This window comes from Sciurus vulgaris (genome assembly GCF_902686455.1).
Source record: "Sciurus vulgaris genome assembly, chromosome: 2".
Taxonomy (NCBI): Eukaryota; Metazoa; Chordata; class Mammalia; order Rodentia; family Sciuridae; genus Sciurus; species Sciurus vulgaris.
The window spans coordinates 119,827,733-119,853,770 of record NC_136462.1 but is presented as its reverse complement, the minus strand read 5'-3'; the positions used below and the strand labels follow the sequence as shown (position 1 = coordinate 119,853,770).

Genomic DNA, 26,038 nt, shown 5'->3' with positions numbered 1-26,038 from the left:
TCAGAGAAAACATTTGGTCTTTGGTTTTTTGGGTTTGGTTTATTTCACTTAGCATGATATTCTCTAACTCCATCAATTTACCAGCAAATGCCAGAATTTCATTCTTCTTTAAGACTAATATTCCCTCATATATATATTTATGTATTTTTATATATATAAATGTATAAAGAAATGGATATATACATATATATCACATTTTCTTTATCCATTCATCTGTTGAAGGGTATCTAGGTTGGTTCCATAGTTTAGCTATTGTGAACTAAGCTGCTATAAAACAAATGTGGTTGCATCACTGTAGTATGTTGATTTTAAGTCCTTTGGGTATAGACTGAGTGGGATACCTGGGTTAAATGGTAGTTCCATTCCAAGTTTTCTGAGGACTCTCCATACTGCTTTCCAGAGTGGTTGCATCAATGTGCATTCCCACTAGCCATGTATGAGTGTACCTTTTTTCCCACATCCTCAGCAACAATTATTGTTGCTTGTATTCTTGATAATTGTCATTCTGATTGGAGTGAGATGGAATCTTAGAGAAGTTTTGATTTGCATTTCTCTAATTGCTAGTGATGTTGGACATTTTTCATATATTTGTTGATCACTTGTATATCTTCTGTAAAGTGTTCAGTTCCTTAGCCTGTTTATTGATTGGGTTATTTGGTTTTTTTTGTTAAGTTTTTTGAGTTCTTTATATATCCCAGAGATTAATACTTTATCTGAGGTGTATGTGGTAAAGATTTTCTCCTAATCTGTAGGCTCTCTCCTCACATTATTGATTATTTCTTTTGCTGAAAGAAGCTTTTCAGTTTAAGTCCATCCCATTTATTGATTCTTGATTTAACTTCTTGCACTTTAGGGGTCTTGTTAAGAAGTCAGATCCCAGGCTGACATGGTGAAGATCTGGGCCAACTTTTTCTTCCAGTAGTCGCAGGGTCTGTATTCTAATGTCTAGCTCTTTGATCCACAGTGAGTTGACTTTCGAGCAGAGTGAGAGATAAGGGTTTAATTTCATTTTGTTACATGTGGCCTTCCATTTGTCCCAGTACCATTTGTTGAATAAGTGATCTTTTCTCCAGTGAATGTTTTTGGAATCTTTGTCTAGTATGAGATACCTGTATTTATGTGGGTTTGTCTCTGTGTCTTCTATTCTGTACCATTGGTCTACATGTCTGTGTTGGTGCCAATACCATGCTGTTTTAATTACTAAAGCTCTGTAGTATAGTTTGAGGTCTGGTATTACGATGCCTCCTACTTCATTGGAATTTTAATAGGAATTGCATTAAATCTTTATAACACTTTTGATAGTATGGCCATTTTGATAATATTAATTCTGCCTATGCAAGAACATGAGAGATCTTTCCATCTTCCAAGATCTTCTTCAACTTCTCTCTTTAGTGTTCTGCAGTTTCATTGTAGAGGTCTTTCACCTCTTTCGTTAGATTGATTCTCAAGTATTTTTTTTTTTTTTTTTTTGAGGCTATTGTGAATTGAATAGTTTTCCTTCCCCAAATATTTTAGAATTCTTTCAGGTGGTAACCAGTGATTTCCACAATAGACTTTTCCCCTGCTCTCCATATTGTTACCTCTAATTGCCCAGTCCACATTTCCATGTGAAGGTCTAACAGTCATCTCAAAATTATCAGCCTCACAATTGAACTCATAACCTCATCGTACATGGATTCATTCAATATTCACAGTACTCACCATATGCTAGGCTAACTCAGGCATCTAACTCTTAGTTTTCCCTCCTCAAAAAATAATTCTATCCATCCATTTCTTTAAACCAAAACCATGGAATCATTCACTGGCTTCTGTTCTCATACCCAGATCCAATCCATCAGCAAATCCTTCACGTCTACCTTCAAGATATCCAGAATCCAACCACTTCTCACAGGTCTGATCTACCATCATCATTGCTAAATGGATTATTACACCAGCCTCCTGACTTACTGTGTTCTTGCTTCCACTCTGCAATACAGTTCATTTTCAATATATATTTTCAATATATTAGTTTTAAAACTTAAGTCAGATCATGTCATTTCTGGTTCAAAGCCCTGCAGTGACTTCCCACCTCACTCAGTAACTCCTGTGAGATACTCCATGATCCAGCCCCCACTGGCTCTCTGCTCTCACCCTCTGGTTTTCCTAACTAGCCCATGAAAATTCCCATAGCCCAAACCAGACTGTTCCTATTCCCTTCTCCAGCTTTATTTTTTTCCATAGCTCTTAAGACTTTTTATGTCACTCTATGTTTACTTATTTGTTATCTATCACCCCAAGTAAAATTTAATCTCCATGAAGACAGTTCCCCGTCCCCCCATTAGGTCTCTGCTTGAATATCCAAATGTCCAGGATAGTGCCTAGCACATAATAGGTACCTAATATTGATTAGTACCTACAAAGAGCATAATTTTTTTTAAATTGTGCACATTCATTTATTTTTAAATATTTTTTAGTTGTCAATGAACCTTTAATTAATTAATTTATTTATTTATTTATATGTGGTGCTGAGTATCGAACCCAGGGTCTCACACATGCCAGGTAAGTGCTCTACCACTGAGCCACAACAATGAAAACACCAGATTACAACACAAGATTTTCCATGGAAACAAAGACATTTCAGAAAGAATTCATCACCAGCAGACCTGCAATAAAAAAAAAAAAGAAAAAGTTAAAGGAAATCCTCCAGGCAGAAGGAAAATGATATCAGATGAAAGCTGAGATCTCTGTAAAGGAATGAAGAATACTGGATATAGTAATTATGTAAGAATTAATTATTTAAATATCTTTAAAATATAATTGATAAGTAAAATTATAAAAAATACTCAATTCAAAAGAAGGCAAAAGAAGAACAAAAAGAACGAAGAACAGGGGCTGGAGCTGTGGCTCAGTGGTGCAGCACTTAACTAGCATGTGTGAGGCACTGGATTTGATCCTCAGCACCACATAAAAATAAATAAATAAAATAAAGGTATTGTGTCCATCTACAACTTAAAAAATTGTTTAAAAAATAAAAAAAAACAAAGAACAGGTGGGACAAATATACAACAAATATCAAAATGATAAATTTAAATCTAAGCCTATCAATAATCACAATAAATGCAAATGGTTTAAATGCACCAACTAAAAGCAGAGGTTGTAAGACTGGGAGGGAAAACACACACACACACACAAAACAAACAAGACAGCTATTTGCTTCCTAAAAGAAACATGTTTTAAATATAAAATCACAAGTAGTTTAAAAACAAAAAGAGGCCCAGAATAGCCAAAGCAAGGTTCAGCAAGAAAAGTAAAGCAAGAGGCATCACAATACCAGACCTTAAATTATACTACAGAGCTATAGTAACAGAAACAGCATAAACATACATTGGAGAAAAGATAGCTTCTTCAACAAATGGTGCTGGGAAAACTGGAAATTCATATGTAGCAGAATGAAACTGAACCCCTATCTCTCACCCTGCACAAAACTCAACTCAAAGTGGACCAGGGACTTAGGCATTAGACCACAGACCCCACACATACTAAAGAAAAGTAGGCTCAATGCTCCATCAGGTTGGCTTAGGGACCGACTTCCTCAATAACTTTTAAAGTGCAAGAAGTAAAATCAAGAATCAATATATGGCATGGTATCAAACTAAAAAGCTTCTTCACAGCAAAGGAATCAAGAATGTGAAGAGGGAGCCTTCTGAATGGGAGAAAATCTTTGCCACCTGCACCTGAGATACAGCATTGATCTCCAGGATATACAAAAACTCCAAAAACTTAACACCAAAAAAACAAACCAATCAATAAGTGGGCAAAGGAACCAAACAGGCACTTCACAGAGGAAGAAATACAAATGGTCAACATATATGTGAAAAAATGTTCAACCTCACTAGCAATTAGAGAAATGCAAATTAAAACTACACTGAGATTTCATCTCACTCTAGTAAGAAAGGCAATTATCAAGAATACAAGTAAAAATGCATGTTGATGAGGATATAGGGAAGAAGGTTCACTCATACATTGCTGGTGGGACCGCAAATTGGTGCAACCACTCTGGAAAGCAGAATGGAGATTCCTCAGAAAACTTGGAATGGAACTACTATTTGACCCAGTTATCCCACTCTTCAGTGTGCATCCAAAGGACTTAAAATCAGCTACAGGGATGCAGTCACATCAATGTTTATAGCAGCTCAATTCACAATAGCTAAACTATGGAACCAACCTAGGTGCCCTTCAACAGATGTATGGAAAAAGGAAATGTGGTATATATACACAATGGAATATACACAATAGAATATTACTCAGTCATAAAGGAGAATGAAATTATGGCATTTGCTGATAAATGGACGGAACTGGAGACTATCATGCTGAGTGAAATAAGCCAATCCCAAAATACCAAAGGCTGAATGTTCTCTCTGATATGTGGATGCTAACACACAATTAGAGGGGAGAAAGAAAGTTCATTGGATTAGACAAAGAGGAATGAAGGGAAGGGAGGGGGCAGCATAGGAAAGACAGTAGAACAAAAAGGACATAACTGCCCTAGGTTCATATATGAATACATGACCAGTGAAATTCCACATCACGTACAACCAAAGAATGGGAAGTTATTCTCCATGTATATATGATATGTCAAAGTACATTCTACTGTCATATATAATTAAAAAGAACAAATAAAATTTTTAAAAAAATAAATAAAAGAATCAACACAAAATGGATTAAAGACTTAAATGTGATAGCCCAAACTACTACTACTAGAAGAAAAGGGGAGAAATACTCCATGTTACTGGTCTAAGAAAGGGCCTTTTGGATAAGACCCCCAAAAGCATAGGCAATGAAATCAAAACTAGGCAAATGAAATTACATCATATTAAGATACTGCTGTGCAGCAAAGGAAACAATTAGCAGAGTGATGGTTCAAGCTACAGAATGGGTGAAAATACTTGCAAACTACAAGGAACTGAAACAGCAGCAAAAAACAACAAACAATCCAGTTAAAAATGGACAAGACCTACATAGACATTTCTCAAAAGAATACATGCAAATGGCAAGCAGGTTATATGAAAAATTTTCAACATCACTTATCCTTTGAAAAATACAATTCAAAACCCCAATAAGGTTATCACCTCACTCTAGTAAGAATGACTATTATCAAAAGACAAAAAAGAACAAAAGCCAATATGGATGTGGAGAAAAAGGAACTCTTACATACTGTTGGGAATTTAAATTAAAAGTCATTTGGAAAACAGGATGGAGGTTCCTCAAAGAACTGAAAGAACTAAAATATAAGATCCAGCAATCCCACTATTGGCTATATTCCCATAGGAAATGAAATCAGTATGTTCAAGAGATACCCAGTGTGGAAAAAAAAGAACAAAATCCTTCATTTGTAGCAACAAGGATGAAATGTGCCAGGCACTGAAAGACAAATAAATATAGCATTCTCTCATTCATAATGTGGAATCTAAAACAGCTGATTCCACCAAAATAGTAGAAGAGTAGTTACCAGAGGCTGTGGAAAGAAGTAGGGATAGGAAGACAGGTAGATGCTGATCAATGGGTACTAAGTTACAGGTAGGCAGGAGGAATAAGTTCTGGTGTTCTACTGTAGAGTAGAATGACTATGGTTCACAATATTGCATTGAACTTTTCAAAATAGCTAGAAGATAGGACTTTGAATGTTCTTACTACAAAGAAATAATAAATGCACGAGGTAATGAATATGCTAAAGCTCTGATTTGATTATTATACAAAATATATACATGTTTCAAAACAACACATTAGACCCCATAAATATGTACAATTCTGTCAATTAAAACCAAATTAAAATATTCTGAGCACAATTGAATTAAACTAGAATTCAATAACAAAGATCTCTGAAAAATGACTCAAATATTGTGAAACTAATGCACTTCTAAATAATGTATAGGTAAATGAGAAATTAGGAAGTATTTTGAACTCAGTGTCATTCGCCTGTTAACATAATAAAAAATATACACATATATAGATCTATATATAGATCTCACCTCAATCGATAAGATTGTAGAAATAGCATTTGACAAAAATTCAACATCCATTCCTGATTTAAAAACTCAGCAAACCAGGAACAGAAGGAACTTTCAAGTTGATAGAGAGTATCATGAGAAGCCTACAGTTCAATTCATACTTAATAGTGAAAGTTTTTTTCCCTAAGATAAGGAATAAGACAAGATGTTTGCTCTCATCACTTCTATTCAACAGTGTTATTAGAAGTTTTAACCAATGCAATCATACAAGAAATAAAAAGCACTTAGATTGGAAAGAAGCAAAACTGTCTTTATTCATAGACTATGATTGTCTATGTAGAAGATCCAACTGATTTTACTAGAATAAGTGAATTTTAGACAGGCTATATGCATAAGATCAATAAATAAAATCACTCACGCATATAAATGAAAAGAGTGAGAGAGGGGAAAAATAGAACTTTTCAGAAGTATCAAAATGTACAATAGCATAAAAAATATGGAATACTAAGCATATGCCAGTGCAGTGGCACTCATCTCTAACCTCAGTTCAGGAGGCTGCAGCAGGAGGATCACAACTTTAAGGTCAGCCTGGGCAACTTACGGAGATCTTGGTCAATCCCCATAAATAAATAAATAAATACAAACATACATACAAACATATACACACAAACTTAGGGATAAATATGATAAGGTAAATGAAAGACTAGCCCATTGAAAATTGAAATTTAAGAACTCAAATACATGGAGAGACCATGCTTTGTTCATGGAAAGGAAGATTTAATAATATTAAGATACTGGCAGATCAGAGTAATGGTCCCCCCAAAGTATCATGTTCTAATACTGTGAATATGTTATCTTACATGATAAAAGGGACTCTGCAGATATGATTAAGTATCTTGAGTTGCGAAGATTATCCTGGATTATCCAAGTGGGCCCAATATAATCACTAAAGTCATTATGAGGGAAAGGCAGAAGTGAAAAGAAAGAAATGTGACTTTTAACACTGAAGATGGAAGGCAGGCATAAGGAATGCAGACAGTTTCTATGATCTGGACAAAGCAAGAATGGATTCTCCTTCCAGTGGGAATGCAAGCCCTTGATTTTAGCCCCATAAAATCCATTTTAGATTTGTGACCTCCAGATTAAAGGCCAATAAATTTGTGTTGTTTTAAGTGATTAAGTTTGTAGTAGTTTGTTACAGTACCAATAGGAAAGTAGTAGAGATATTTATTCTCCCCAAATTGATCCATCCAATCTAAATCAAACCCTAAACTTTTTCTAGAAATTAAGCTAATTATAAAATTCAAGTGGAAATGCTAGGGTCCAAAGTAAAGAGACCATTTCCAAGCACTTAAGTCAGTCAGTTAACATTAACAAAGTACCCACGATATATAGATCCCTCTTACATAAAACAATTTGGGACAGAAAAATTTTAAAACACAGAAGGAAAATCCCTATTGACCTTAAGTTTCATTCATTCATTTGTTAGTTCAACAAATACATGTTGAACCCCTACTAGATGCCAAGCACTAATCTAGCTAGAACAAAAACTAACTTCCCTGCCCTGATGGAGCTAATATGGGATGAAGATGTGTAGCAAGTAAACTATAAAGAATAAATATAGGGCTGGGGTGGTACCTCAGTGGTAGAGTACTTGCCCAGCGTGTGTGAGGCACTGGGTTTGATTCTCAGCACCATGTATAAATAAATAAAGGTCCACTGACAACTAAAAAAATATTTTAAAAAATAAATATAATTAGTGAAGTACTAAGCCTCACCAACAAACACACAATTGATCAACACCTATTTTGTAAGTCACATGTACCATATACATGGGAAAACCTTGGAAATCACTTTTTACTGCAATAATCACCTTTCAAATGTGAAAAAATAAGTGAGAACCCCGGGAGATGATTTTTTTTTAGTATGACAGGCAATTTATTAGACAGACTATCCAAGAGAGATAATTCAACATCACAGGGGGTTTTAAGTGGACATTTCCAACACTTGAGCTCAATACAATAACAACAGGTGGTTATGAAATTATAGTAGTACGGGATGTCCTACAGTTAATTTCATACACTTCTAATTTAATACTGAATCTTTACATTTGTCTACATTCCTTAACTGTGAAAAGTACCATGTATAATCTGTTTGTGTGTATGAATTTTTATTTAAAATTATAACATTTTATTAAAATTATAAAATTCTGTTGTATGGTAGTAAATGACAAAACATTACATGAAGTTAATCAACTTCATATATTTCATACATTCACGATATACCTAACTTTACCTTAATTTTTTCAATATTTCTAAGCTATACAGTTAGTACGAGTTTTTTTCAAATAGTCACAAACCTCCAAACAATAATCTGTATATAAGTAGATCCAGGCAGTTCAAAGGTCAACTGTAATGGCTGTAGTATCTGCTGAGTTTAAATAATACATAGGTAAATGTCAAATTATCAGGTTTTTATTGCTTCTTAAATAACAACAATTTTCTACACAGTTCATTGAGCAACTTCCAGTTAGAGCTGTCCCCATCTGGGCAGACTTGGCCACGTACATTTGTTTAAAGAGTAGTTCAAGATGTTTTGTTATACTAAGCCTGGTTCACATGAAGGTCTTCTCTCCAGTTTTTTCTTAGAATCTTTTCTTGGAATGCAGTTACCTTCTCCAATCCTTCTGCACTACATTCTTCTGCATTTGAATGGTAGGTTCAAAGTAAAGAGCACAGTGATTGTAAAGACCAAGAAACAACTTTGATTCCTCCAATTTTGTCATTTTATGGGACCTTTTGGTATTTGTATTTTTGTTTAAAATGTAAAACAATGAAATATAGTGCAAAAAGATGCAATAATTTTGTTTGGTGAAGTGCAAATTTTAGTTCACACTCAAAATATCTAACTAAATTTGAATAATACCTTTAACAGTGAAATTTATCTTTCTAAACTGTTAAATGTTTCAAAACTGAAAAACAAAAAAGAGAAGAAAACAGTAATTTTATGAATAGTTGCCTAAATTGTACCTTTGGAGATGTTCAGTTTTTATTAAAAAACAAAAATCACTTGGTTAATGCGCAATTAATTACTTATATCAGCCTGTTCCCAGAGAATCAAAGTTCAGCCGATTAAGTAAATAAAAACAATTGCTACTTGGGTGTGGTAGTGCATGCCTATAATCTCAGCTTCTCCAGAGGCCAGTCTGGGCAATTCACCAAGACCCTATCTTAAAATAAAATTTTTTAAAGGGCTAGGGATAGGTCTCAGTGGTAGAAGCACTTTCCTGGCATGTGTGAGACCCTCAATCCCCAGTTACTGCAAACAAACAAACAGTAATTTTATTGCCTGAATAGTTGTGGGTTAGTTTGTTGTTGCATTTTAAAATTTTTTTAGTTATATACAACACCAGGATACATCCTGACATAATCACAAAAGCATGAACTATAAACTGTTCCAATTCAGTCGCCAGAACTTCCCTCTATTCCCTACCTGCAACCAATCCCTCTTCGATGCATTTACAGTTTATGGTAAATGGATTTTTTTTTATTAGTGTCCTGCAGATACACCCAATGTCGGGATCCACCGTACCACATCCATGCATGCACATACAAAAGTTTGGTCAGACTCATTCCACTGTTCTTCCCTTTTCAAGTCCCTTCTTCCTCCTCAATTCCCTTCATCTATTCTACTGAACTTTCCCCCATTTTGATGAAATTCCCTCTCTCTTTTTTTCCTTTCTTTCTTTTTTTCTTTTTTATCCCTTCCTTGCCCTATTTTGGATTAGTTTCCACATATCTGAGAAGATATTCCACTTTTGGTTTTTTGGGACTGGTTTACTTCACTTAACATGATAGTCTTTAGTTCCATTTATCTACTGGCAAGAGCCATCATTCATTCTTCTTTATGCTGAGTAATATCCCATTGTGTGTATATATACCACATCTTTCTTTATCCATTCATCTGGCTATTGTGAATTGTGCTACTATAACACTGATATGGTTATATCACTATAATAGGCTGATTTTAAACTCTTTTGGATATACACTAAGGAGTAGGACAGCTGAGTCATATGGTGGTTCCATTCCTAGTTTTTTGAGGAATCTTCATACTGCTTTCCAGAGAGGTTGCACTAATTTAGTCAGTTGTGTTTTTTTTCCTGGCCTTATACTGTAATGTATATTTTTTTCTTATTTATTTAACCAACATGATTATAACAAAGCTTGAGGAAATTTTCACTATCTCTATAATAAATGAATGTCATTATTCACTTAATTTCATAATGAAAAAATGATTTCACTTAGGAAGGAAGGTATTAAAAATTGTTCATTCTGGGTATCAGATGTTCTAGACATATCACTAAAAACAGTGAAACATTAACATATAAGATAATGCTAAGAACCAGGGGGGAAACTGAGCAGAGTAAGGGGAATTGTAAGGCAAAGACAGGGCAGAGAAGTTAGACTAAATAGTGGGGGTCACAGTAGGCATCACTGAGAAGGTGAGTCTTAAGCAAAGACCTCAAGGCAGGAGAGAGTTAAACAGATATCTGGGAAAAAGGATTTCAGGCTTACTATTTTTTTTGATATCTGCTGCAATCCTTCATTCAAAGAGTCTATATAGTGAACTCATGTAATTTCGAAAAGTCTAATTATAAAAATTTAAGAGAGTTGAGCACAGTGGCACATGCCCAGTGACTAGGGAGGCTGAGGCAGAAAAATTGCAAGTTCAAGGTCAGCCTCAGCAATTTAGCAAAAATCCTATCTCAATAATAAATAAATAATAAATAAGGACTGGGGATGTATTTCAATGATAAAGCACAACTGGGTTCAATCCCCAGTACAGGAGGGAAAAAGTCTTAAGGATTTCAAGAAAAATGGTAGCTTGATTGCATCCCTGTGGGTTTTCGCTTTGCCAATCCAATCAAAATACCAGTTACTTCTCCTTCAGAGGTTTTTTTTTTTTTTTTTTTTGCGGTGCTGGGGATCAAACCCAGGGCCTTGTGCTTACAAGGCAAGCACTCTACCGATTGAGCTATCTCCCCAGCCCTCCTTTGGCAGTTTTTAAGGTTAACATCCAACTGGACATAAAGGGTGGAATGAGGTCTTAGGGTCTAGACAAAAGGAGCTGGTATAAAGTTTTCCCATCTAGGACAAAGGAGGCTCTAGAAACCTGAGCAAGAAGCCCTGGGAAAGGGGTCAAGTTCCAACTACAATGCTATAGTTCTAGGGAAAGCCTGCCCACTGGTCTCCCAGTCTCCAAGGAGTTATAATGCAGCTGGATAACTTAACCATGTCCTTAAATTCCTCTGCAGAACTCCTGCAACTACCAACACTCACCACTTAAAAGTATCCATTGATATATTTGAGGCCCAGCAGTGAAAGAGTCCTAAAACAGCAAAGGAAAACTGCTGGAGATCAACAGTTTGAACCAAAAAATAATTAATTATTATTAATAACACTTAAAAAGAATCTTAGAGCTACTCTTTATGGATAAAAAATTCAACAGATACTTAAGAACTGCATGGACACTACTGATACCGAATAAATGGTCTGAAAGATCAAGTAGAAGAAATATTTAGAAATGCAGAGCAAAACTACATAGAACAAACCATGTGTGAAAATATAAGATACATGGAACAAAGATTCAGAACCAAGCCGGGCACGATGGCACATTCCTGTCATCCCAGCAGCTCAGGAGGCTGAGGCAGGAGGTTCACAAGTTCAAAGTCAGCCTCAGCAATTTACTGAGGCCCTAAGCAACTCAGCAAGACCCTGTCTCTAAATAAAATATTTAAAAGGGTTTTGGGGGTGTTGCTCAGTGGTTAGGCACTGCTGGGTTCAATCCCGGGCAAATTCTAAAAAAGATTCAGAACCAAGAGAACAAATGTTAATGACAGGAGCTAAAGTAGAAGGAGGAAAACAGACTAAGGAAGGTCACTGATGAAACAAACAACAGAAGAAATTATCCCACAACTGGAGAAAGTCAGGAGACTTAAGAAGGTGGAAAGAGGTCAAGTTCCAGTCACTAACAGGGTGGAAGAAAGATCAACAACTAGACACATTCTGATGAAATTCCAGAATTCCAAGCATAGAAAAGATCTTAAAAGCTTTCACTTAAAAACAAAAAATAAAAATGTCCTATTTCTGGGGATGGGGTTGTAGCTTAGTGGTACAGCCCTTGCCTAGCATGTGCGAGGCACTGAGTTTGATCCTCATCACCACATAAAAATAAATAAATAAATATATTATGTCCATCTACAACAACAAAAAAAATTTAATGTTCTATTTCAATACTAAAAGATTCTAGAGAAGTAACTTGTTTCTTTAAATTAAGAGAAAGAATCAAGCATTTATCTTACTTGTCCTATCCAACTTGACCACCAGATAACCTACAGTTATATGGGAAAGTTTTTCTTTACAGAAATATTCCAGAAAATAAATGGAGAAAAATGATAAAATTACATCAACATTTCATAGCTCAAAATTAATGTCTGTTATATCAAAAAAAGAGGGATATATACATTACATACCTCCTAATAGAAGGAAACTAAACAACCTAATCTGTAATCTTGCCCCCAAGAAATCAACCTGAACTCGATCAACCTCTAGATTCAACTACCTACTCAAAAGAAATAGAGTACAAAAGATTACCTCAAACTACATCAGAGAGATGCAATCAGTATAATCCAGACTATGAAGAATCTTCATAGAACAATTTGATTTCTTCGACAAATAAATTGTAAGGAAGGGAGAGAGACAGAGTGGGGGAAATATATGCATGAGAAATCTAAAGACTGAAAAATTCACCAACCAATCACAATGTGTGGACCAGTTTAAAAGAATTATGACACTCATGAGAAACTATTTGAAATTGGAGCACTGACTACTTGATAATATTAAGCACTTGTTACTAAGGGTAATATCATTATTTTGTTTTGTTGTTTTTTGGTGAGAGGTCTTTCTTATTTTTGTGGTGCTAGGATCAAACCCAGGACTCCCCAGTCCTTAAGCCCATGAGTTAGTAATTCTTGAAGCTGGGTGTTTTGGTCAGTTTTTTCACTGCTGTGACTAAAAGACCTGACCAGAACAACTATAGAGAAGGAAAAGTTTATTTGAGGGCTCACAGTTTCAGAGGTCTCAGTCCAAAGACAGCTGGTTCCATTCCTTGGGGCTCAAGGTGTGGCTGAACATCATGGCAGAAGAGTGTGGTGCAGAGAAACAGCTCACATGATTATCAGAAGGCAGAGAGAGGGATCTCCACTTGCCAAATACAAATATATAGCCCAAAGGCAGGCCCCCCCAATGCCCACTTCCTCCAGCCACACCCCACCTGACTTCAGTTACCACTCAATCCCATCACACGATTAATTCACTGATTGGATTAAGGCTCTCATAACCCAATGATTTCTTCTCTGAACGTTCTTGCATTGTCTTACACATGAGCTGTTAGGGGACACCTCACATCCAAACCATAACACTGAGTAAATTTATACACACACACACACACACACACACACACGCACACACACATTCAATCTACTATTCTTTCCAACCCTAATTATGATTGAAATTATTTAGAATACAAGAGGCTTCCATGTTCTTTATTGACCAGGTGAAATCAAGATTAAGGTAAGTATTCAGCTTACTACAAAGGACAAGGAGATTATATTTAGGATTTGAGTGTAATGTCCTAATTCTACAATGTCCAAATTCAGAACATAATCCAAGTACCCAAGAGGGTAAAACTGCTCATTTCTGACTCTTGGGAAATACCTTTAATGAATAATAATTTAACATATATGGGAAAGTTCACATTAATGCAAAATATGAAAATATGCAAAATAAGTTCAAAGAGAAGTTTATCCCTAATGACTGAGTCCTAATAGAAAAAAAGATTAAGGTATCACAGAATACAAGAATCACAATCACATCTTCATTCCAGTTGCTAACCTAAACCCAGTTTACGATTTGCATTAACCTTATCCATCTCTTGCATTGTTTTGTCATTAACATAGTAGTGAATACTAAGATATGAATTGGAACCTGCCTATCACAGTTTACATGTTAAATAACCAGTGCATAGCTTATGCATTCATTAAATAAACAGAGAAGTTTCTCATCATTTATATGCATCTATTTTTATATTTTGCACTATAGGAGAAATCTAAAATGAGGGGCTGGGATTGTGGCTCAGTGACAGAGCGCTTGCCTCACATGCATGGGGCATGGGGTTCGATTCTCAGCCCCACATAACTAAATAATAATTTAAAAAAGGGTTTTGTGTCCATCTAAATGAAATTTTTAAAAAAAAATCTAAAATGAAACAAAAAAGTTAAAATAATTCCATTGAAATAAAAAATATGTGCTATATACAACACAGTGGAGTTTTATTCAGCCATAAAGAAAATTAAAGTATGTCATTTGCAGGAAATGAATGGAACTAGGAGACCATCATGTTCAGTGAAATAAACTAAACTCAGAAGGTCAAAGGGTATATGTTTTCTCTCAAATGCAAAAGCTAGAGAAGAAAAAGGAAAAGAAAGGTAGGGTAGATCTCATGAAAATCAAAAGGAGATCAAGAGAGGAAAGGGACTAAGGGGTAGAAGGTGGGGAGGGAGGGGCAAGTGCTGAGGAATGATTTGGTCAAATTATATTGTTACAATATGTGTACTGTCAAATATGTAACAACAAATTCCATCATTATATACAACTCTAATGCACCAATAAAAAAAGTGAAAAAAAATGAGAAAAGAACATAACAAAAATTCCATTGAAAATGTAGAAAAGTAATTCAAATACACATACCCTAAAGTAAATTATATCTACATGAACAACTAAAGTAGACTATGTTTCATACTGTGATGAATTAAATTATGTACTGGATTATGGGTTTTGTTTTCTATTTTTAAGACCCCTCAAATAGTGTCACAGCTGCTGGGCACAATATCACATACCCATAATCCTAGTAGCTCATTAGGTTGAGACTCAAGGATGGCAAGTTTGAGGCCAGCCTGGGCAACTTAGCAAGACCCCATCTGGAAAACTAAAGAAAAAGGACTGGGAATGTGGCTCAGTAGTAGAACATCCATGGGTTAAATATCCAGTACCAAAAAAAAGCATCACAGTTTTATATATTGACTCAACCTGTTGATTTATGCATTAAAAAATACAAAAAAAAATGCAAGATTACTAAATAGGCTATCAACTGCCTCCCCATTGACTCTTGGTAGCTAGAGAGTCTCATGAATTATTTCAACAGATTTGCAGAGTATATTATGCTAATAAGCATGTTCCTGCTACATATTCATTACCAAACTATAGAATTTGGCTTTTTTTTCCCCCACAGAAATGCACAGTCTTAACAGTAACTAATAAAAACAATTACAAGAGCAATAACTCCAGACCTTCCCCATCCTAGCACCCCTAAATGTAATTTCATATATATGGTAAATTTTCTTTTAGAACCTACAAAAATGATCTCATGTACCAAAGCATGAGGCTGATTCCCCTTCTTTTATCACATATCCCTAAGGTAAGATAACAGATCATGAAAGCATCCAGTCTTTTAAAACCCAGCTCCTAGAGTTAACTTATAATGTATCTACTAAACATACCTTCCATGCAACTGAGGAGTAAGCAAGCTCTTTATGTCTTTAAAATTGCCAATCCAGGCCTCTCTGGTTAGTATTCTTTCTACAACAGATAATCTTGGGACACTTCTTCAATATGTTTAAAACATCCTTAAAAACTTCCCAGACTAATAAATCCTATAAAAATCACCAACTAGACCAGAAAGTAGATCTTCCCATTGGCACCCCTATCCTACCTAGGGCTCTGCAACTCTCACAGTCACCTCTGCTCTCCTAATAGGCACTTTCTTATATTCATTCACCAAGTCCATTTAAGCTCCTAAGATTTCCAATATCCAAACTGTATTTCTATATCATGTAAAGAAATACCTTAATGTATTTCTCAGGCACAGTGTTGTCACTAGCAATGTGAGTCACACCCGATATTCCACACCAGTAAGTACCTGAGCTTAATTAGGTAGCTCAGTATTCTTATCTTAACCATCTCTAAGGAGGCTGGAACAGTGTCTGGCACATTGTAGGTGAGGAATAAATCTTAAAAATAAATGAAATTTAATACTATTGGGCCTCATGCTCATTCATAACTTCCTCAAATTCCATAAACCACTAAGCTGAAAAAACCTTCTTCACTCTATTTGTCCAGATAAAGTCTACTTTAAATCATGTTATGCAAACAAGCCATGGCGCCTATGAAAACTATGTCTGTTACACAATAAAATTAAGCTTTTGTTTTTGAAGGACAAGAACAGAGATTGACCCCAAGGTAGAAATATGTACTTATAAACTGGTGCTTTGGAACAAACAAGATTCCATTATAGAAAAAAATAAGGAACATCAGCTAAAAGGTTCTTCCTCAAAAGTCTATGCAATCTGCAAAGTATATGACATATAATCCAATTTGACATAACCACAAATACAAAAATACTTCTATATCAGTCAGGTATAGGATGGAGTGTGCAACAGAAATTAATGCCCCCCAAAACAGGTTTATTTCTTGTTGGCACACCAATTCATCCTCACTCTACCTGTCTTTACACTCTACCTCACACTGCCTTTGACTCTCAGTATAGGACCTAGGCCAACAGAGAAGTCATATCTGCCAAAGGAAAAGAATAAGATAAATCTGGCACTGGCTCTTAAAGCTTCTGCCCATGACATTTATTAATCCTGCTCACATTTCATTGGTCAAAACCAGTTATATGATACACTTAACTTCCAGAGGCAAGAGATTTGCCATCTAAATATATATGATGGGGCTGCAGTTGTGGCTCAGTGGTAGAGTGCTTACCTAGCACGTGAGAGGCACTGGGTTCAATCCTCAGCATCACATAAAAAAAGAAATAAATAAAATAAAGTTTAAAAAATTATTTAAAAATAAATAAATATATATATTTGGTGAACAGCAATAATAACTACCACTTTGGAAAAGACATTATTTGGAATTACATAAACCTAGGAACAAATCTCAGCCTTGCTGCATTGAAGTATAATTAATTTCCTCATCTATAAAATAAAAATAAAAATATAACCACATAATATAGCATTATTAGAAAGATTAAGTGATAAATGAAGTACAATGCTTAGAATGCCTGATTTTGATTTATTCAATAAATGTTTTAGGGCCATCTGCCAAGCATCAAGCTAAATATTAGCATACAGTCATTATGCAATAAATAAGGGTCATTTCTATTAGTCCATTTTTATGCAGTTACATTAAAATTCCCAAGGCTGGGTACTTTATAAGGAGGTTTATTTAGGTCATAGTTTGGGAGACTGAGCTGCTGGGGATGTAGCTCAGTGGTAGGAAGACTGCCTACCACAGTTTGGGAGAATGAAAGTCCAAGATCAGATGGTCCCTTTTTGGCCTCTGATGAGGGTCCCCTGGCCACATTATAATATGATTGAGAAACAGAAAGAAAAAATGGCTGAGTGCAGAAGGGACCAAGCAAGTGGGATGACTTTATCTTAGTATTCATGAGTACCTGCTGGATGAGACAAGCATTAATCCCTTCTGGGGCTGGTGCCCCACAGCCTAATTATCATGCTCTAGACCTCAACTGTTAAAGATTCCATCACCTCAACACCACCACACTGGGCACCAAGCTTCCATCATGTCAACCTCTGGGGGATACACTGAAACCATATCTAAGTCATGGTACTATTATTAGAAATGCCTTTTGAGTTTTAATCAGGGATTCCCAGAATAAGTCTTCATTTCTAAGTAGTCTCCAGATTCAAAAGAAAAAGTGTGTACAAATTGCCAACTGTTCTCAGACATTCATTTTTCCTTCTTATAGGCTAAGAGAACCCCTGGTCTTTCACTGGACATATGACCTCATGGAATACAGACAGCAAACGCCAGCTGTCTATGTAACTAGACTGATCATAAGTCTGTTTTGGCAACTATGTAGTCACATGGTGGCCTATATAAAACTTCCTTAGGAAACTATGTTAGTCAGTTCTTTATCCACTATGACCAAAATATCTAACAAGAACAACTTAAGAGGTCTAGGGTTGTAGCTCAGTGGTAGAGCACTTGTCTCACATGTGTGAGGCACTGGGTTCAATCCTCAGCACCATATAAAAATAAAAAAAATAAAATAAAAGTATTGTGTCCATTTAAAATTACAAAAAAAGAACTGTGGATTAAAAAAGAAAAGAACAACTTAGAGGAGGAAAAGTTAATTTGGGCCCATGGTTTCAGAGGTCTCAGTCCATGGTTGGTCAATTCCATTGCTCTGGGCCTTAGGTGAAGCAGAACATCATAATGGAAGGGTGTGGCAAAGTAAAGCAATCAGCTCATGGTAGCTGGGAAAAAGAGAACAAGGAGGAGCTAGGGGGACAAGACATAATTCCCCCAAATGCCCACAGAGACCTATTTCCTCCAGCCACATTCCACCTGCTACAGTTACCACCCAGTACAGTAGTCCTTTCAAATGATTAATCCGCCAAATGGAATAATCCACCAATTAGGTTGTAGCTCTCAGAATCTAATCATTTTACCTACTGAATTAACACAGGAGCTTTTGGGGATACATCATATCCAAACCATAACAGAGACCACAAATGTGTACCCTTCATGTATTTCATCTGCTCCTCCACAAGATGTCAAATATTGATTCTATCTCGGACTATGAGACCATAGCCATGCAAGACAGAAGAACAAAATGGAAGAAGCCTTAGCTCCCGACTCTGGAGTGTCATACCAGCTCTGGATTAACGTGGAAAACACACATTCAACTTATTTAATCCATTGTTATTTTGCATTTTCTGTCACTGATAGCCAAATTTAATTCTAACTAGTACAAAATATAACCTAACTCTTAAAAATAAAGTTGGGCACAGTAGTGCATGCCTGTAATCCCAGCGGCTCAGGAGGCTGAGGCTGGAGGACTGCGAGTTCGAAGCCAGTCTCAGCAACTTAGCAAGGCACTTAGGAACTCAGTGAGACCTTATCTCTAAATAAAATATATATTAAAAAATGTGGTTCAATGGTTAAAGTGACCCTGGGTTCAATCCCCAGTACCAAAAATAAAAATAAATTAATTAATTAAATGAAATATTTTGTGACTTGTGACATGAAAGAATAATAGTTCTTGATGATACTTCTACATCCTCATGAGAGAAGAAACCAACAAAGGAAGTAGCAGCACACAGCACAATGAGGATTGGCTTAAATAAGACTAGAGTTTTCGGATCAGTTCCACTTCCTATGTTAACCTTTGGCAAGCTATTTAAATTTAGCTGGGCCTCAGTTTCGTGTCTAACATCATAAGACTTAAAGAGTTGTGAAAACTAATGGGAAGAGGTTTCAGAAAATACTTTATAAATTGTATACAGCATCAGTACCACCTTGTTAATTGTTCCCTCTTTCCCCACCCTTTCTTCAGAATTGGGGCATGAGAACTGGCTTCAGTACAAGAGAATCACATGAGCGCCACCCCAGAGACTCAGATTCAATAGGTCTAGCCCAGGAACCACGAAGTTGGGTTTCCAACAAGCAGCCTTAGAGACACTGATGAAAGAAGTCTGCCTACCTTGGGTAACTGGCTCCAGTGATCAGGTCCTACCTATTCTTGTAATCCTGCACTTAAATCCTCTAATACAGTCAGGGCTGCTTAACTATATTTCAGTCAACATGGACCACATATAAGACAGTGGTCCCATAAGACTATATCACCAAGTGACATCACAGCCATCTAAGTTTGTGTAAACACACACTGTATTGCTCAGGTAATAACAAAATTGTCTTTCTTAGAATGCATTTCTCAGAATGTAATGAATGCTTGTCATTAAGGGAAACATGACTATTTTAATATTGTGTGAATCGCAAGGACAGTTCCAAAGCATCTCTAGTTCCTGGGTTTCCAAAAACCCAGGAAATAATTTAGTTATATTCAGTTGAATTGATGACCTGAAGTAGAATAAGATGAAATGGAACTCATTCAAAAGACCCACTGTGGACTTCCATTTCAGGCCAGCATGAAGTAACAGGAATCAAATTCACTTTCCTGCCTGAACTGAAAAACTGGACAAATAAGAAGTAACCATTTTCAAGATATAAGGTATCAGGTAATAAGGTACACTATTCCTGAGAAATAACAAGAAATAAAGGACCCCTACCAGTGCTCCATCTTGGAGATTCCAGGCTGACGTGTAAAGAGGAGAAAACCAGGCATGCCTGGCAAGGTCTCCCTGAGTTCAGAAGACAGAGCTTCAGATTCAAGGGGGTCAGAGAGGCTAGCATTTGCAAGACAGAATACCAGATAAGAGAGAGTGAACTTTAGATGCTTGCAAAGCTCCACCTTTCAGCTGGGTACAGATGAACATTTATTTGTGAGGAAACTCAAAGGCTAGGGAAAGAATCAACTCAAAGGATTTAAGGAAACAATCCCTAGCACTCACACAGGGCAGGGAATAAGACCTGTTCTAATCACCAAGAACAAAAAAACTCTTAATTTATGGGGCATTGAGTGAAATAGAGTTCTGCCTCAGGAATGGGAAAAAAATTTACCCTAGACAAAGTGCTGCTCTGGTCCCACCTGACACAGATTAAAAGCAAGACTTGAAAGGATCCAACTGTTTCCAAGTAACTTATCCCAGAAAAAAAGCTCAAGAATATTTATAGGAATACAGAAATATCCTGTACCAACAAGGTAAAATTCACAATAGGGATCCAATCAAAAAGTTATCAGGCATGCAAAGAACTATTATTTTAGTATTTTTAAAAATAATTTTCTTGCAGTTTTACTGAATCTTAAATTTTCCTTAAAAACAAAAACAAAATTGTCATCTTTGTCATTTTCACCCTGTGTGCTAATCTCAAAATTCCTCCTCCACATCATTGCACTGCTATTCCCCATATAAAATATTAACACTTCTATGGCAAGCAGCAGAGTAATTAAAAGCACAAGCTTTAGAACAAGGAAAACCAATATCAGAATGATTTCTTCCCAACTCATCTCTGTATTCCTAGAAAAGCCACTGAACCTCTCCATATTTCAGTTCACTTATCTGTAAGATGGGTACAATAATATTTGCTTCATAGGGCTATTGTAAGAAATAAACTAAAACAAATAATAAATAGCAGCTATCATATCATAATATCACATTATCACAAGAAAAGACACCATGCACACATCCAGGCATTTACTAAGCACCTACCATTTGCTGGGGAGTTCACAGACACTAGGCATACAAAAGGGAAAAAAAGAACCCAAAGTATATATTATGTAGAACCCACATTTAAAAGTTCATTTCAAGTACAAACTTCATATTCTATTTCTTAATTTCTAAGTAGGGCAATTATTTTAAGTTCTTCCTATAAAAATTAAAGGATGATTTTTTTTTTCTCTTTGAAAGTAAAAAATAATCTTAAGAAGTTGTCAGGTTCAACCAATTAGGACAAGTCTGAGAAATACTTGGAACCTGAAAAAACATGGTAAAATTTTAATTTAAAAGCAACCTGCAATTAACATCACCTTTCAAAATTATTCTCAAATTAGTAGACTAAATTATATCCAGACATAAAATACATAAAACGGACCAATCTGTTATTATGATAATCATTTCAGAAAGGCTGGGCCAACAGATGTACGGAACAAAAATCAAGTTCAAGTTTGTATTTCATTTGCTCATTCTACTTAAATGACTCCAGATGGTTTAAATATTAACCCTATTAATAAAATGTCTACATATTCACTATGAATCTGATTAACTTATCATAACTCCATAAATTAACTTTATTAGATTTACTACCTGGCTGCCCACTTCATCCAAGGTCCTCTAGACCCCCACTGCTCAAAGCATGGTCCTTGAACCAACAGCATCAGTGTCACCTACGAGTTTGTTAGAACTACAGAATCCTATTCCCCATACTAAATCTATTTTGAGTCAGAATTTGCATTTTTAACAAAATCCTCAGATGATTTCTATGTACAATATAGTAAACTGTATGGGTTATTTTTTCCCATCTTTTTTTAACTATTAAAAAAATTTATTTGCTTTCAAATTGTGGTTAATTTTTCTCCAGATAGTGACTTTGAATAAGAATAATCTGATTCAGAGAAGTAAATCATATATATGCTACATATCCATATATATATGTGTATGTGTGTGTAGACATCTCCAAGTTGATCTTACCCCTCAGATAGGACTTCGAGTCTTTAAAAGTCTTGTTATTCCACTCATTTTTTCTCTTGGGTTGACATTTTTTGTCTTATCATGTGGTCAATGTGATAAATGTCTTCTGTGTAATTAAGCAACTATATAGTACAGAGCCAGGAGAAATTATTTTCTACATAATTTGGGGGTTAAAAGAAAAAAATTCAAAATAGGTTTATCCAAGGTTGAACCCAATATTTCCTTAGAGAAAAAAATTAGCAGAATGATTCTATCCTCCACCATAAAATATTTTTGTGCTTTACCTAACATATATTTTTACTGTAGGTACCACATATTTTTTAAAATAAGAAATTCACATGGGATTTGAGAGAGTACAGTTCTTTAGATGGCATCATCTTTTATTATTATTATTATTGCACAGAAGTCACAATGTCCATAAAATAGAACAAATCTTATTTCTCTTTCATTTAAAAAAAATGACAAACCTAGGCTGAAACTGATCACAGCAGGCAGGATGGTTCTGCACAGATTCAAAGGAAGGTACAAATGTTCAGTTTTCAAAAGCTCTGCAAAAGCCAGCCTCAACTCTTGTCACTGTGGCCGTGGCTCTATGCCAAACATTTGAAAACTGTTGAAAAGTGCTGTTCCTTCTAAACAATTATGAAGAGCTTTGTAAAGAGAAGGAAAAAGTTGTAATAACAATCAACTTCTTAAAATGGTCAAATGTCCATGGCTTCTGGGTTGCAATGTAAGAGTTACCCAGCTTCATCAGAGACAGTACACCCAACCCAGATGCCTTAGAAGAAAGGGTTAAAAAGTATTAACAGAAATTATCAAGAAACCCACTGGAGCAGTCTCAAAGGTTAAATATGTTCTCAAGGATCTGTCATCCTTGAATTTAACTCCTTCTCATACATTTTTGCATTTTCAGACTATATTATTTCTCAGGACACGAAGTTCCACAAGAGCACAACTAGGTAATTAATGTTTTTTTTGTAAATGGGTCTACTGATTTCAAGTTTTTAGGAGAGCTCTTTAATATTCTAGAATGTGATGCCCTATCTCTACTCACATCCACAGACAAACTTCTTAGAATTGTCTATGTATTTGACTCCATTTCCTCACTCTTCAGTTCACTCCTATCTGGCTTTTACTCCCTTTACTCCACTGAAGCTTCTCTTGGTAAAGATTGTGAACAACCATCATGGGGCTAAATGCAATGGATGTTCTTTAGTCATTATTTTTCTTCACTTTGCTGCATCACTCAACAAAGTTAACCAATCATTCTCTCCTTCTTGAAATAACTTTTGTTAGCACTGATGAACCTTTACTCTCCTGGTGCTTCCCAACTCTCTGGCCCTTGTTAATCTTTCTGGGGGGCTATGGCTCCTCTACCTGACCTACAGATGTTGGACTACATAGGGGGTTGGTCCTAGAATCTCATGAAGCCCCAGGCTATCAATATCACCTTCATGCTGCTAACTCACACCTTCACATCTTCACCTTAATCTGCCTTCTAAGTCCGGAACTGTATACTCAACTTCCTACACTTGGGTGCTTAATAAACATATTAAACTCAATACATTCAAAACTGAAGTCCTGGATCTTTCCCTTACTGTTCCTCCTCCATTGCTTCCATTTCCCAATGCTTTACCCAGTTGCTTCTGCCAGAAGCCCCACAGTTCTTTACTCTCACCATTCACATACAATCAATCATCAAATCCTGTCATTTTGGTCTCCAAAATACTTACCCATTTCTCCATCTCTATTACCATCTCTGGTCTACAACACTGCAATAGCACTCTATGTGACCTACCTGAATCCATTCATACTCCCCCACACTGCAGCCAGAGTAAACTTTGAGATGAAAATGCTCCTGCTTAAATCTTTTCAGTGCTTTCCTATTGGTTTTTGGATAATATTCGCAAGACATCTGCTTGCCTCCCCAGAACGCTTCATTTCACAATATCATTTCCTTTGTTTCCTAAACACCAATCTTACTGGCCTTCTCTCTGAACATCACACATACTGAGATTTTTTTCCAAGTTTGGAGACTTTCCATATGTTGTGTCTTCTACCTAGAATATTTGTTTTCTTTCTTTTACTTTTCTCTTACTGTTGCCCAAAATACCCAAAACAAGTGCACACATACACACACATACATCATGTATGAGTGTGTCTATAATCCAAAACCCCAGGGTCCACATCAAACAGTCAAATCAGACCAAAGTGACTGAAGGACAGGCAATCCATGGTGTTAAAACATAGTATACGATCCCCAGTACCACAAAAAAAAACAAACAAACATAATATATAGTAGGCACCATTTTAGGTGATTGATATGTATTAGTGAGTCAATTCTCAAAACAATCCTGTAAAGTAGGGCTGTTATCTATTATCTATTTTCTATTATGAAAATATTATTTCTATTTTAATATAAATTAGGTACAGATTAAGTGGCTTAATCAAGGTCATGGAAATTCAGTGGCAAAGTTTAAACTCGGGGCTGGAGTATGACTCAATGGCAGAGCAAGCGTCTAGCATGCAGGGGTCCCCTGGCTCAACACTCACTGGGGGAGGTGGGTGCACACACACATACACACACACAGAAAGCTAGAATTCAAATTTAATCCTGTGTGAGTGCTTGAGTACCAAAGAGCATGACAACTTGGTTATGGATGATTCAATCCTCTCTTCCATAATTTACATAGTTATTTGGGTATATACTATGTCCTCTAAACTAAAAATGTCAATGATAGTAGAAGCCATTTATATCTTGCTCATTGCTAGATCCCTAGCACACCCCGAATAGAGTCTAGCATCTGTCTGATGCTCAATAATATTTGTTAAGTATAAGAATGTGCACTACTCCCTTGCATAATTACTTCAAGAATGTAGTGGATTCCAATTATGCCATTACTATACACACGCGCACACACACACACACACACACACACACACACACAGCCGATGCAAGCTGTTGACCTGCCCATTCCTCGACAGGCCTGTCCCTCAGTGTCCTCTCCTCCTGTCCTTATGTGGCCACTGGCCACAGTATTCCCTCCCCCCGGGCTGTGAGCACCTGGTAGCCATGCCTGACTTTTGACCTCACCTTCCACGTGGTGGAAGCGCTGTGCTCAACCTCTGGGCCAGGTCCGGGTGGCTCTCCGGTACCCAACAGCATGAATCGACCATACCGCTGCAGAGGCCACTGTGCTGCTTCTCCTCCTGGAAGGCCAAGGCCGTCGGCCACTTTTCCTGCCTGCGCCATGTCTGGGTCCATCACGCACAGCTTGCTGGGACCTGCCAATCTGTACAGCTAGCCAATCAGAAAGCAAAGTAACCCAAGACCCACCCTATCCCGTCAGCAGAAGCCAATAGGTTCAGGGAGCTCTTGCAGCAAGTACTTAAGGCCTCGGGGTTTCTCTTGACCTGCGCACTCAGCAGAAATCTCAATTTCTGCCTTGAAGTGGGTTGTGACGCTTATATGATAGTAGATCTTGCAGTTGCAGCAATGGGATCCTCACCTTCCCTTAGACAGCCCATGTCATCGTCCAGCAGCTCTGACTTTTGGGAAATTTTACAAACTGGCTGACTCCTGGCAACTACTGGACCCAGGGCACGGGCCTGATCCCTGAGGCTGCCTGCACAAGTGTGTTTCCCTCTTCACGGCAGCCTTTCAGATGACAGTATCCGGCCTCAGCCCCAGTTCCACCAGCCATTCAAGGAGTGCGTTTATTTTCTCATCATCTTGCTCCCCCTGTAATCCTCCCCAAGATAGTCATTTTTTTTTTTTTTTTTTTTTTATTCACCACTAAAGAAAAGCAGATAGGTA

The 26,038-nt window shown here is 36.5% G+C and overlaps 1 protein-coding gene across 1 annotated transcript in view; it reads right to left on the bottom strand.

The window, feature by feature from the left end:
• REC114 (REC114 meiotic recombination protein) overlaps window positions 1-25,474 on the bottom strand; it is a gene marked incomplete at its 5' end in the record, with an annotated part of 104,298 nt that extends 78,824 nt beyond the window's left edge. Inside the window, one exon of the mRNA XM_079125341.1 lies at window positions 25,316-25,474. Within this exon, the coding sequence (XP_078981467.1) occupies window positions 25,316-25,474 (159 nt within the window). The remainder of the gene's footprint in view (window positions 1-25,315) is intronic.
• Between the last annotated feature and the right edge of the window lie 564 nt (window positions 25,475-26,038).